Here is a 14621-nt window from a genome sequence, read left to right on the forward strand (position 1 = left end):
CACCATCTTCTCACAGCCACCATCGTGCGGGAGGTACAGAATCCTGAAGCCCCACAACACCAAGTTCAAATACAGTTGTGCGTTTGATTTTTTTTGTGTGTGTGTATCGGATCCGTGAATGCCCTGAAGTACCCGGTATGTAACAAATTCCCGACGTCCCTCTAGATACTAATTCCGCAATAAGATATTTCCTCAACTGAATCAATTCTCCGGCGAAATTTCAATACCAGAGCTCGGCAAACCGTACGAGGCGATTGCGGTCAGTGTCCCGCGCTGACAAGGGGAGCTGCCGTCATCGCTCTCCGTCGGAACGGCAAGAAAAAGACGGACCGTTGAATAAAATATGAGTTTTTATTCATAGCAAAACTAGTACTGAACCTCTCGCCCCGCCCTCCCCGCCGTGCTATTTACAAGATCGACTTTGAATGGAAAAAGACATCAGGTACTGCTACATCAAAAGACTATATTTTTTTTTCTTCAAATAGTTAAACAGACTCGAATACACTTCAAGAAACGGACTTGAAAAGGTTTACAATGGAACGCGCGTAATCCTCCCCGCTCCCAACAGCTCCCCTCTTCTGCCTGTTCGCCTTGCCCTTCGCGTCGTCAGCGGGAGTCGGTCGGGCATCTCAGAGAGAGAGAGAAAACATGAGAAAACATTGTCCCAAAGTTTCCAAAAGTAAAACATACTGGGTTCATCCCACTGAGGGAACGATGTACAATACATAGTCATTGACGAAAGAACTCTTTCCGTAACAGCACTTCGATATTATAGAGGTGGAAAAGTCTTTTGACCTGAAAGTTAACCCTCTCTCTGTATAGATACGGAGTTTTACTCAAATGCCAGCGTCCACAATATCCTGCACTTTTAGTCACTGGGCGTTTGGTACATAAGACCAGAAGACCGTAAGGTATAAGAACAGAATTAGGCCATTTGGCCCATCGAGTCTGCTCCGTCATCTCATCGTGGTTGATCCATTTCCCTCTCAGCCCCAATCTCCTGCCTTCTATGATGCAAAAACTGAGCCATCGGATCGATTTATTCCAGTTAACCTCGCGAAATTGGACTTGGCCCCTTTAGGGTTAGGCGGCGGCGGAACTGTTTCAGACGCATCAAATACTCAGCCCCCCCCCCCTTTCCGCACCTTGATCGGATCTCAGAAGTGCATCCTAAGCCCCTGTGTGAATCAGTCCTATAAAAACATACGGTGTACATGACACTGAGATAGATCCCCAACAGGATGCGAATTGTATTCTGGCTTAGGGTTTCTTGTCACAGTTTGTGCTGGGCTCATATTTCATAATCAAAATAAGTTTACGAACATTTTCTTTGCTCCGTCATTTTATAGCACCTTCCAGCTGTGATTGTGTCCTAGCTTCACCGACCGTCTTTCAACTGACAGTAGATTCAGCTACTACACAGGACTGTGTCAGGGCAGTGGGCTGATGAGGGAGTGAGCATGTAATATAGTTGACGATTAGCTCTCCCTTTCCCCACCCTTTCATGGACTCTATCCGCATAATCAGGCCACAAGGGAACATAGAAAATAGTAGGCCACTCGGCAACTTAAGCCTGCCCCACCACCGTGGCTGATCTGCCACGGGCCTCACCCCCCCTTGTGTTCCGGTTCTCTGAGACTCCCATTCCCAGTTCTCCCAACTGTTGATTTATCCCCACTTCACACACCTCTGAGTGAGCACGCCTTCACAACCCTCCGGGATAGAGAATTCCAGGTGTTCATACATTGACTGAATTGTGTGGCACAGAGAGAGAGAGGGGGCCCTCGACCCACAATGCCCACACTGCCTATCTCCAGTAAGCCATTTATCTGAGCCTTCTACATCTTAGCGATTTCAGCCCTTGCCCAAATGCTTCTTAAATGATGCCAGTCTCTGCCTCCACAACTTCTTCAGGAACCACCCTCTAAACTCATGGAAATAGAGACAGATCAAGCCAAGTTCAAAATCGCCATCAGAAAAATGTTTGCAGACTACCAAGAAGACCCAGACTCATGTGAAAATTGAACATATTGAGGACGACCGTGATTTCATTGGAGACCTGAAGCAAAATATTGCTGCTAATATTGCAGTTCCAAACTCTAACCAGCTTCTGTGGAGAGAAAAATCCTCCCCTTCTCTAAATCTCCAGTGCCCCTTCTTAAAACCATCCAGCCTATCTATCCCCCTCATCATTTTAGCTCTCCCCTCAGCATCCTCTGAAGCATATATTGGATATGAAGGAGGAAAGGGTTAGACTGATCTTAGAGTAGGTTAAAAGGTCAGCACAATATCGTGAAACTCTCGCCGTGGATGGTTCCAAGCCAGGCTGCGAAAGGAGGAGGACTGGACATGAGGCCAGAAACCCCATCCCTTAAAAGCTCAGAGCTACAGAAATGGTATCAGGAATTCTAAAGACCCCATCCCTAGGAGAGGGAGGATCTTCGCCTAGATGGGTTACACTTGGGAACAATTTGGCAGAGGACTCTGGGCAGCTGTGGTCAATGACATATGCTCCGGGGGTGGCGGGGGGTGATGGGTTAGGTAGGTATGATATCATGGGCCAGGGATCTGTACTGTACTGTTCTGCTCTCCGTTCTATGTTCTTACCAACCATCCTGTGCAAGCTGTGTGTGTGTGTGTGTGTGTGTGTGTGTGTGTGTGTGTGTGTGTGTTAATAGGTTCCAATTTTGGCACAACTTTCAGGATACAAGCTAATCTGGGGTTATAAACCCAGAAGCTAGAATTTGCTTACTAAATTGACCATCTTGATCCCCTTTTGACAACACGCATACACCCTGGGTGAAGGTGGTAACCAGTCCGTTTCTCTTGTGTTGAATTAGTGTTTTGCTCAGCTACAGAACATGGCTAGTATTACCCCTGGTCTTCCTCATGATTGTAAACAAAATATTACTGCAGGGTGGGAGGATTTAGCCCAATTGCTTGCAACGTGGTTTCACCAACATTTACCGGGAATGAGGGTTGATGCAAGATTGTGGGGAGAGGGAAAGTGAACGCAAGTTGGCCTATCCTTTCATTGATATGCCTGGTCCACTGCCAATGGACTCAGGAGATACTGAAAACCTAACATTCCATTCCCAAGTTTTCCAGGACATCACCGAGAGCTGCAGCTCCCTATAATACTTGTTCCTCATCGGTTTTGGTACTCGGGTAAACTAAGAGTAGTTTGGTAGTACTGGACATATAGGATTCTTAGTTAGCTGAATTGTCACTTCTATAAGCCATTCCATCCAATAAACCTCTCCTGGGGAGTTGGGACTTGACCAAGGAATTTGGATCACTCCATACCCAGCTCTCTCTTCCCCCTCCTCTCCCATTTCCCCACCCCATCTCCTCATCTCCTTCTGAACTGAGCTCAGAGGCTTCAAGGTCACTTGTTGCAACAAGTCACTTCTGTATGAAGCAAGACTCAGCAAGTCATGCAGCATCTGGGGTGGTGGACGGATGGAGGAAGTTGCAAGTTGGAACCCTAGATCAGAACTTCTGAGCATTAGGAGGGGGAGGGAGAGAGGCAGTAGACAGTCTCAGACGTAAGGAAGATGGAAAGAGTAGTGCCCCCCAACTCCGGTCACCCCTTTAATGACCCAATAACATCAAGGTTTGCAAACCTTTGATCTCCTGGAAACCTGCGCTTGGGCCAGTGTATAAATCGCCACAGCTTCTAACGAGACTGTCACCTTTTTAAGGTCACCCCAGTATCTGGTGCAAGCAATGGTACAGAAACTTGCCCAATATTATCTGGTGCAAAAAATATCAGATTTGGACTCTGCAACCGACTGCCCTTCCTGTTTTATAGAACATAATGGGGAGGACGCGACATATGATATGATGCATGTGTTTCAAATTGGATCTCCATGCACACAGTGTCAGGGGGTATGTCATCACATTACCTGACATGCACAAACCTCAACAAAAAAAGGTACTTCAGACAAGAAAATTAAAAAAAAATATAGGAGGGGGTGGGGTTAAAAGACCACCAATTTATACCCTGGCGGTTGTGTTACTGGAATACCTCCGGGTGTTTAAGCAAGATCTTCTCAATGTAATTTTCCAGTTCCTCCTCCTTGTCCTGGGAGTCATCATCATAATAATCTTCATTCTTAAAGACTGGCAGGTAATAGTAGGGGCGGTGGCGTTGTTGGTATGTCCGAGGGCGGATGTAATTGGGGTAAGAGTTTTGCGGGGGTCGGTACCTTCTAGGGATGGGAAAGGACAAGCCATCATAATCCAATGCATTCTCAGCGCTCAGGAGGTCTTGCAGGGTGAGGTCATTGCCAGAGCGGTATCTCGGTTTGTCCTCTCGGTAGTGGGGCACCAGGCTGTTGTCCCGCAAATCGGGTCGGAATTTCCGCCTGGATCCCCCGTGCCGGCTTTCCACCCGCTCCATCGAGTCTTTCCTTTTCTTCTCAACATCATTGATGATGTCAATGACATCATCCGCCGGCAGATGAAGCTTGCTGGAGATCTCGATCAGCCTGTCTATAGTCTGGGGGTCGATGTCTTCATCATCATCCTCATCCGACCTCTTCTCCTCGGATGCGCTGTCCACTTCTTGCCCAGAATCTGCCCCACTCTTCTTTGCCTCTTCCTCCAGGCGAGGCTCCTCCTCTTGACTGGTATCCCCTTTCAACAGATATTGTAGCAGCAACTCTGATGCCATCTCCTTGGCTTGATCTTCTTCCCTGTTCTTCCTTCCAGCCTCTTCACCACCCAGGTCTTGGCCATGGTATCTTGTCCTACTCTTCCCATCTTCTGCGCTCTCATAATCAGAGTATCCTTGCTTTCTCTCGACCAGTTTTTCAAATGCATCCAGCTCCCTCAAAACATCATTCTCTTTGGAATCCTCGTTCTTGGCTCCACGGAGTTTTTGACTTTCATTGGACCTCTCTCTTTTGGTAGCTGAGTTGTACTTCTCTAAGTCCTGTAGCATAGACTCCAGTTTCTCCAGGTTCCGAGGAGCCAACGTGTCTTCATTGTCTTCATCCGACTCCCTGTCATCAGAGTTGTCCTGCCTTTGGGTTTTGGCCACCCGAGTCCTACTCTTTACATTCTCCTCAGTGTTTCCCCTGTCCTTCTGTGGAAAGCCCTGGTAGATCCGATGTTCTGATTCTTCAGACTCCTCCTTCTCCCCATCCACCTTCAATGCCTGCAGAATAATGGTAGCCAATGCCTTGGCATCCATGTCCCTGAAGACATCTTCATCATAACCCAGGTCCCGCGGGGTGCCTGGGCGTGACGCAGCCACCGACCTAATCTGATACATTTTTGCAGTCTCCACTTGACCCTGAGGCAGTCCTGCATCTTCTGTGGACATGGCCCCACTTGGCACTTGATGGGAGTGAGCGATCTGGCCTCCCTCCTGGGCTTTGGCCTGGCGTGACTGTTCCTCATGCCTGTCTAATGCAAGCGGTGTGCTATCGGCAGATTTTGGAAATAGTAGCGTGATGGTAAAGACCACGAGAGCTGGTGAATGAAATGACCAAATCATCTTGACTTGGGAGATGGGGAAGGAGGGAACTGCAGATAAAAGATAAAGACAAAGTAGAAGAGATGAGATGTGTACTGATCATTAAAGCAGGCAAAAAACAATGCTAGCATTCATTTCCTAGAGGAGGGAAACATAAGAGTTCAAAGTTCAAAGTAAATTTCATCATCAAACTACACATATGTCACTATGTACAACTGTGATATTCATTCATTATTTAATAAATCTAAAGAATAGCAATAATAACTTGCTCAATGAATGATCAACCTGTGCAAATGCAAATGTAAATACATAGCAATAAATAAAGAGAACAAGATAATGAGATAAGATCCTTAAGTGGGATCACTGGTTGTGGGAAGATTTCAATGGTGAGGTAAATGGCTGTAGTTATCCTCTTATGTTCAAGAGCCTGAAGTTTGAAGGGTAATAACTGTTCTTGACCCAGGTGGTGTGAGACCTGAAGTTCTTTTATCTTCTACCTGATGGCAGCAGTGAGAAGAGAGACACGGCTTGGGTGGTGGGCATCTCCAATGATGGATGCCGCTTTCCTGCAACAGCATTTCATGTAGATGTGCTCAATAGTTGGGAGGCCTTTAACCGTAATGCACAGGGCCGAGTCCACTACGTTTTGTACCAAGGACATACTTCTGAGGCTTTATGAAGATTAAAAGGTTTGCTTCATTTGTCATATTTACATAGAAACACATAGTGAAATGCATTGTTTGGTCAGGTCAAATCAGTGAGGATTGTGCTGGGCAGCCCACAAGTGTTGCCACAATCTGGCACCTACATAGCATGCCCACACCTTACTAACCCTAACCTGTATGCCTTTGGGATGTGTGTGTGGATGGAGTGGCGGGGGGGGGGGGGGGGGAATCCATGCAGCCATCGGGACTACATACAAGGTGCTTACAGACCACGGAGGAAATGAGCTCTGATGTAAAGCAATGCACTAACCACTACGTTACTGTGCTACCCAGTAATGCATTTGCCAGACCACGTTTGGAATATTGTGAGCACTTTGGCAGCCCCATATCAAAGGCAGACTGTGATGACATTGGAGGAGGTCCAGAGGATGTTCACAAGAATGATCATGGAAATAAGAGAGCATTTGATTTCTCTGGGACCGTATTCAAAGGAATTCAGAGAATGAGGAGGATCTCACTGAATCCTACTGGATACAGAAAGGTCCAGATACAGTAGATGTGGAGAGGATATCTCCATCAGTGGGAGAGTCTAGGATCCAAAGGCACATCCTCAGAATCAAGGGAACTGAGATGGAGAGGAATTTGTTCAGCCATAGGGTTGAGAACCAGTGGAATTAATTGCCACAGAGGCTGTGGAAGCCAGTCATTGGGCGTATTTAGGCAAAGATTCTTAATTGGTGGGGAGTGGGGATTATGAGTTATGGGGAGAAGGTGAGGGACTAAGATTGGAAAGAAGAGTCAGCCATGATTGAATGGCAGGGCAGATTCAGTGAGCTGAATGACCTAATTCTGCCCCGTCTCTCTTGGCCCTATGCTCTATGGCTATTATCCTCGGTAATAAGCTGTCATTGACATATGAATGGATTATTTCACCTGTAAAGGGAAAGTTTCAAGATATTTTCTCCTGTTAAGGTTACTCTATGGTGTACACGTTAATTTCTTACATATTGGAGTTGTGCACAGATATACTATATTACATTCCTAATTCAGATGTTCTATCTCTGTTTTACTATAATAACAGTATGACACTGTGCTTTGTCAAACTATTACTGTATGCATCCAGGCCCACCAGCCCACTGAGTCCATCAAACTCCCAGCACTAACAAACACATCTGCTGGAGGAACTCAGTCGATTATACAGCATCTGCAAGAGGAAAGGAGATGTCAGCATTTAGGGTCGAAACCTTGCATCAGGATTCAGAGCTTTGACAGTTTCTTTTCCCCCTGGAAACACTGCTCAATCCCACAGAGTTTCTCCAGCAGATTGAATGCTGTTCCAGATTCCAGCCTCTGCCCCCCACCCCTCGTGACAACACCAGTGTTATTATGCTTCTATATGATCTCCATTTTCTGTATAAACAGGAATGCGGGTGAAGAATTGCAGATTGGAGACACACGATGAATAGGCTTTATACATTCTTTAGTATTACCTTACAGAATGTAAAGGTGCCATTCACTTTATCTGATCCATGCTAGCTCTCAAATGAAAACTATTAAGTAACTTCCCTCAAGTACTTCTCTGAAACCCATTGTCTCTCACTTGGCCATCCACTCCATTCGGATCCTCCCAGAACTCACCTGCATCATGGGTAATTCACAGTGGACAATTATCCTCACAAACCATACATCTTTGGGATGTGGGAGGAAACTGGAAAACCGGCGGGAAAACTGATGTGGTCACAGGGAGAATGTGTACACTCCACACACACACACACACACACACACACACACACACACACACACACACACACACAAACGCTCTCTCTTGCACACATAGCAGCAGAGACGGAGGTTGGGATTGAACCCAGGTCGTTGAGGCTGTGAGAAAGTGATGTTACCTGCCGCGCCAACTTGAGGAGTAAAGGTGTTCATTAAATACAGCATGATGGAGCGTAGAAAGAGGCCCTTCAGCACACCTCTTCCATGCTGACTATAAAATACTCAGCTATACTAAAACCTTTCAAGCATCTTGTCCCCATTCCCCCAAGGTGGCTTCTCTTTAAGCAGAGTAAGAGTCATAATTGGTCAGCCAATCAAATGTCTGTTCTATCAGAAGTTTGAAAGATACAGGCAAGTGAGCTGGTGATGTTTCTGGCAACCAATCATTCTGTTTTTCAATTGAACAGAGAGAAAAGAAACAAAAGAAAAACTGCAGATGATGGAAACCAGAAACAAAAATGAAACAGTTGGAAAGGCTCAGCAGGTCCGGCAACATCTGTGGAGAGAGAAAAGGTTAATGCTTCAGCTCTTTTCATCAGAATGAGAGGAAATTTCAAAGAAGTGAAATGAAATCAGAGAGTGCTGGAAATACTCAGCAGGTCAGGAACCTCTGTGGTGAACAAAAGAATCGGAGACATTGAATGCGATGGTAAGCTGGAGAGAAAAGGTGTATGTATTGGGTGTGGACTGTTTCCTCCACTAATCCACTCTTTCTCTGAAATTTAAGAGTATGTGTCTGAAACGTAAACTGTTTCTCTCTTCACAGATGCTACCTGACCCATTGGTTATTTCCAATATTTCTGCTCTATCCAATTATGTACATATGTAATCGGGGCAAGATTATTGTATTATTTATTCCTATTTCAAGAATTGGACATCACTGATTACACCAGCATTGATTGCCCATTTCTAATTACCCCCTAAAAAGAGTAGTTTGTAGGGCTAAGTCTTGGGGGGGGGCAATTAAAAGAAAAACATGTAGGTCTAGAGCTGACAAAAGATTGATTTACCTATCTTAATGTGCCAGGTTGTTGAGGTTGCATTTGGAATATTGTGCTCAATTTCGGTCACCCTGTCATAGGAAAGGGGTGGCAGGATGGAAATACATCTCTACCAGAGGAGGTGTAAGGCACTCCTTCCCTCCACGAGCCTCCTGTGTAGCCCCACTCCACCACCCCAATCAGGGTCACGTGAAGCCATGGGAGCAGGTGGTGGATGGTCATATGAGCAGCCGGTGTATATCACAAGTCCTGGTTATGTGACCACTGACGCCAGGGAGACAATCTATGATAATAGCTGGGGTCACCCGTCTTGTAAAGACACTGCCCCGAAGAAGGCAATGACAAACTACTTCTGTAGAAAAAAAATGCCAAGAACAATCATGGTCACCATGATTGCCTACGTCATATGACATGGCACATAATGATGATGTCATTAAAGTGGAAGAAGCTCCGCAGAGACTTGCAAAGATTTTGCCAGGACTTGGGGGACAGAGTTATAAAGAGGGGATGAACAGACTGCGACATTATTCATTGGAGGGCAGGAGAATGAGGGGAGAGGAGTTTAACTTATAGGAAAACTTCGTACAGTCTTTTCCTGGGGCAGGGAATCAAGAACCAGAGGGCATAGGTTTAAGGTGAGAAGAGAGAGATTTAATAGGAAGCTGAGTGGTAACTTCTTCAGCCAGGGAGTGTTTAGTATATGGAACGAGCTGCCAGAGGAAGTGATTGAAGCAGGTACATTAACAACATGTAACAGGTACTTGGACAGGTATGAGGATAGGAATTATTCAGAACAGAGGTTCCCAAACTGGGGTCCACAGACCCCTTGTTTAATTATATTGGTCCATGGCATAAAAAAAACATTGGAAACTCCTGCTTTAGAGGTATATGAGTCAAACATGGCTAAATTGGAACAACTTAGATGGCAGTCTGGGTCAGCATGGACCAGTTTGGTCAAAAGATCTGTTTTCTTACCATGGGAATCTATAAATCTAAGTTTGTTTTTACAACAGTCAGGTTTTAAGTGCATTGAAATGCCACTGTAGTTGTGGTGGGATATGAACTTCCATTGTTAGATCAGAACACTGGAAACACAATCGTGATATTGTGGCTGCTAAAGTAGAGATGTTAAGCTTATATTATTAGAGAGCAATGGCAGTGAGACAGAGAGAAACATCAAGAGGTGGCCAGAACTAAGAAGAGAAAGAGAGAGGTGCACAGGTAAAGAAAAAGGGAAAAACAATGAACAGGTGAGTTAAGTGGAAGCAGGGAGGCAGAAGCAGAGGGTATGTGGGGAAAATATTGCAGAGATAACGAGACTGGAGGGTTGAGGGAATGGGAAAGGTCAAAGGCGGGCTGAAGTTAGAAAGGAATCCAGGTGCATTACTGTAATCAGGTGAGCTCAGAAAGAGGAGAAAGACTGGCAGAGATATGTAGAGAGAGGGAAAGAGCAAAAGATAGAGAGGAAGGAAGTGGGTGGGAGAGGGAGTAAGGTAGAGAAAGGAAGAGAGCAAAAGAGAGGGAGAGATGGGGAGGGAGAGAGAAAAGATAGAAAGAGAGGGAGAGAGAGAGGAGGAGAGTGGGTGTGGGAGGGAGAGGCTGGGGCAAGCAAGGGAGAAAGGTAGAGAGTAGGAGATGGTAAAAGAGAAAGACAGAGGCAGCGAGAGAGAGAGAGAGGAGAGTGCGGGGGGAAGGAGAGTGAACAAAGTAGGAGAGGGAGATAGCAAAAGGAGAGAAAGAGAGGGAGAGAATGAGAGTGAACAAGTGAGACAGAGAGAGGGGGAAATTGGAGGGAGAAGGAGCAGAGAGATAGACAGGAGGCAACAAGGTGGAGAGAGCGAAGATGAGAGAGAGGCAAAGTGAACAAGAGATAGTGAGAGAGAGGGTATGAAAGGAGGAAAGGAAGCGTGGGAACGATGCAGGTCTATAGATGGGGGGGGGGGCGGTAGATAATACAAGGGATAGAAGGAGAAAGAGAGAGGCGGAAGCAAACTCAGCCAGAGGTAGGAGGGACTCTGAGAGGCTGAGACATACAGCATGAAACAAGTATTAAAGCAAACGAGAGGACGACAAACTCGTAAAAATACCTAACAGATGATAGGAGTGGATGTGTAATGTAAACGGGACTGAGTTACAAACAGCAAAGGGACAAACGACATGTGATGGGCGGGACAAGATAGCTGTCCATTCATTCTCCCTAGAATTCCATGTTTTGTTTTATCTCCCCCATCCCACAGACACACACACACAACCCCTCCTCTAATTCGCCATACGCACATCTCCTGTTTTGTCTTCCGTATATGAAATCCTTGCCTCTCTTGTCTGGTTTTCTTTGTGTGCGCCTCATCTTCGCTTCGATGACAGAGCCCGCTGTCCTCGGGTTCTCGGTTGCTCTGCCCCAATGTGCCCAACTAGAACCATACCAAGTGGGTGCGTCACCCTGCCTCAGTGTGTGTGTGTGTGTGTGTGTGTGTGTGTGTGTGTGTGTGTGTGTGTGTGTGTGTGCATTGTGCGTTGTGCTTCTGCGCGTGTGTGTATCTCTGGGTGTATCACTTTATGTTTCCGTATTCCACACTCGACCATGTCTCTCTTCTCGCGGTTTCCTCTGTGTAAATACGTCAGTACACGTCTTTTTGCCTTTAGTATCTATGTGTGTGTGTACGCGCGCGCGCGCGTGTGTGAGGGAGGGAGGGAGGGAGGGAGAGAGAGAGACAGACAGAGTGAGAGGTTGAGACACTATGTGTGTGTTTGTGCGCGTGATTTGTATGCCCGTGTGTATCAGTTTTCACTTCTGTGCTCATATGTACTTGTGCGCGCGTGTTCACGCGTGAGCATTTTGCATATATGTGCGTGTATGTATGTAGTTAGTGCGCTTGTGTGCATGCGTGAAAATACACTATATATTTCCATGTATCACTGTGTGTATGTTGATGAATTTGTACCTGTCGCGTACTTGCGCGAGCCTGTATTTACACGGGTATATTTGTGCGTGTCGCGTTCATCTGTGCTTGTGTGTGAATCAGTCTCCCTGTGTGCTCATCTGAGTCCACGATAGCGCGAGTCGTGCGCTTGAGTGCGCGCGTGTGCACGGACGCGCATTGGCGAATGCAGGTCTGTGTGCTGGCATCTGCTTATGTGAAAGTGTGATTGTCTCTGTGTGTATGATTGTCTTCGCCTGTGTGTGTGTGTGTGTGTGAGTGAGAGAGAGAGAGAGAGAGAGAGAGAGAGAGAGAGAGAGATTGAGTCCAACTCTAACTGCACGTCCAGTCATAGATATACCACCCCACCTTTTCCCGTGAGACCACTAGAACTTCTGCCGGGTGGCCGTGATTCCTTCAGTAACCTTTGCGCTATAGACGGGAGTGTTCAGCTACGATCAGAGATGGATCGGGGGCGCCTTGTTGCAGAAAAAAGGACGGCTGCTCGAGGTCTAAAAATAGCAAAAATAAGGCTTGTTTATTTTTAATGAAAGCCCCGCGGTTTAATGTGAAGTCCTAATGCGTTGCGTGGGGAGACCGATACAGCGGTGGCCAGGGGTGGCGACTGCAGAATTGATGTAGCTGTTACCATGACAATTAATTCAGCTGCAGCCTCGAGTCTCGTGCCCACGTCTGCAGCTCCCAGGTTGTCACGGCAACCCCGGGATTCATGAATGGGGCGGTAGGAGCCGAGAGTTCCAAAACTGCACTGTAAGATGGGCGGCTCCCGCCTGCAGCAGCCGACAGGCAGGGCACTCACACCGAGCGGTGACTGCGCTGGCTTTCCGCATCCCTCTCTGACACTCACCTCACAACGGCGGCTCCCGTTACTTTCATTCCGGATAATGCACGTTAGCATAGGGAGGGGTGGGCGGGAGGGGGGTGTGGAGGACGAGGGATTATTTGAAAAGGACTGAGGGAGCACTCTCAGGGCAGTCACTGAGCCCAAGCAACGTGTCCAGCGCCATCATAATGCTTCTTTCGTTTTTGTAATTGGTTGTGGTTTTGTCTCGCTACCCATCTGCCTGGCTTTTTATCTATATCTGATTGTCTGTCTGTCTACCTCCCTATCGCTCATTCTTTCTTTATTTCGATATATTTCTGTTTATTGATCTCCTTTTAGCTGCCTTTCTGTTTTGTCTTTCTGGCTTTATCTATCTGCTTATCTATCTATCTATCGATCTAACCAACTAACTATCCCTATGTCTATCAGTATTGGTCCATCCGTATATCGTTTTTTTTATCTATCTATATCTCCTTTTTATCTACCACATTCTTATCTTTCTCTTTTCATCTATTTATCCAGCTATGTATTTTTGTTTCTCTCTCTGTGCGTGTCTCTCTGTCTCCGTCCCTGTCTCTGTTTCTGCCTCTATCTCTATACCTGTTTCTGTCTGTCTCTCCCCCTCTCTCTGTATCTGTCTCTGTCTCCGTCTCTGTCTCTCTGTCTCTCCCCATCTCTCTTTCTCCCTCTCTCTATTCTCTCTCTTTCTCTCTCTCTCTCTCTGCTGTCCCCCGCCCCATCTATTTACCGTATGTTCGAAATTTTAAGGATAAAACGGGACTAAATTGCATTTGACCGCATTTCAATTCAAAGCTGATTGTAAACGAGAAATCCCATCTGCGTTGCTTGCAAGTCTCGCTGCGCTTATTTCAACCGGAATGTGTCTTCCAGGGATCTCCCCCTTCCTCGTTCCGCAGACGTAAAGGCAATTCATTGTCATTCACTGTTAGTAGGATTACAGGCAATAGCATCTCGGAACGAACACAGTGCCAGGTTAAATAAAACATCTTTGATCCTGAGATTGCAACCCGCATTGAATTACCAGTGGTTTGACACCGCCTTTATAGACACGATTGTAACTAATTTGAAAATGCAATCATATGAACATACTAAATAATACATTTAATGAACCGTGATTATGCGAGAACCTCATTTACATAGTCATTCCTGTGGTGGTATCGAATAATTATATATTTTGTACATTGTTTTTCAACTGGAATATCTTAAGATGAATTATCGAATGATGGTTTAATATAATTAATTAAGACAGTATATAGTATGCATATCGATATATATATTCATTAATTATTCTATGGATATATGTTAATTTAAATTGTTCACACACACACACACACACACACACACACACACACACAGATCTGAATCCAAATGAATATCAATTTTGACCACTAACAAATTACAAGGTTTCAGACAAACCCCCGATGATAGCCCAAACAATTAATTGTGCATCGCAATGGACGCGAATTTCATGTATCTCCGATCCTACCGACGATGTTAACCTGCTTCGTTTCAACCACCGCTGTTGAAATATGAACATCGACTCACAGGCAAACTACTGAATTTGAACGAATTAATGACTAGGTTGAAGTCTGTTCTGTTAATGTAGTGTTAGCCTGAGGTCTCTCTTACCCTGACTCGTCGATGTCTTGGATACAACAGATGGCAGTCTGGGTCCAGAGGATGCCTTCTTCTCTGGCTTGTCACTGCCTCTCGCTTTCAGCACCTCGGACAGCGACCGACGCTTTTATGCCTTTCTGGGAGCACCATGTGACTATGACGTCATCTTGCATTGACGTCAGCGGTTCATTCATTCCCAGCCTCTGCTCTGGAAATCACCGCAGTCCAGAAACTCATGAATGAAACTCCGCTCCATTCACTTAGAGGGAGGGAGTGGTGGGGGTTGGGGAA

At 46.0% G+C, this 14621-nt stretch overlaps 1 protein-coding gene across 1 annotated transcript; it reads right to left on the reverse strand.

Moving 5' to 3' along the window:
• Positions 1-337: 337 nt before the first annotated feature.
• Positions 338-14421, reverse strand: LOC134346914 (neurosecretory protein VGF-like). Its single transcript, XM_063048756.1, has 2 exons — positions 14343-14421; positions 338-5535 (listed from the first exon to the last, which is right to left on the reverse strand). Exon 2 carries the CDS (start codon positions 5504-5506, stop codon positions 4019-4021), a length of 1488 nt encoding a protein of 495 aa, XP_062904826.1. The 5' UTR covers positions 5507-5535; positions 14343-14421; the 3' UTR covers positions 338-4018.
• Positions 14422-14621: the final 200 nt, after the last annotated feature.

The sequence above is a fragment of the Mobula hypostoma genome, chromosome 5 (assembly GCF_963921235.1).
Source record: "Mobula hypostoma chromosome 5, sMobHyp1.1, whole genome shotgun sequence".
NCBI lineage: Eukaryota > Metazoa > Chordata > Chondrichthyes > Myliobatiformes > Myliobatidae > Mobula > Mobula hypostoma.

Excerpts from the sequence above, each read along its gene's own strand:
- LOC134346914 (XM_063048756.1), bottom strand. The coding sequence starts at position 5,506 with ATGATTTGGTCATTTCATTCACCAGCTCTCGTGGTCTTTACCATCACG.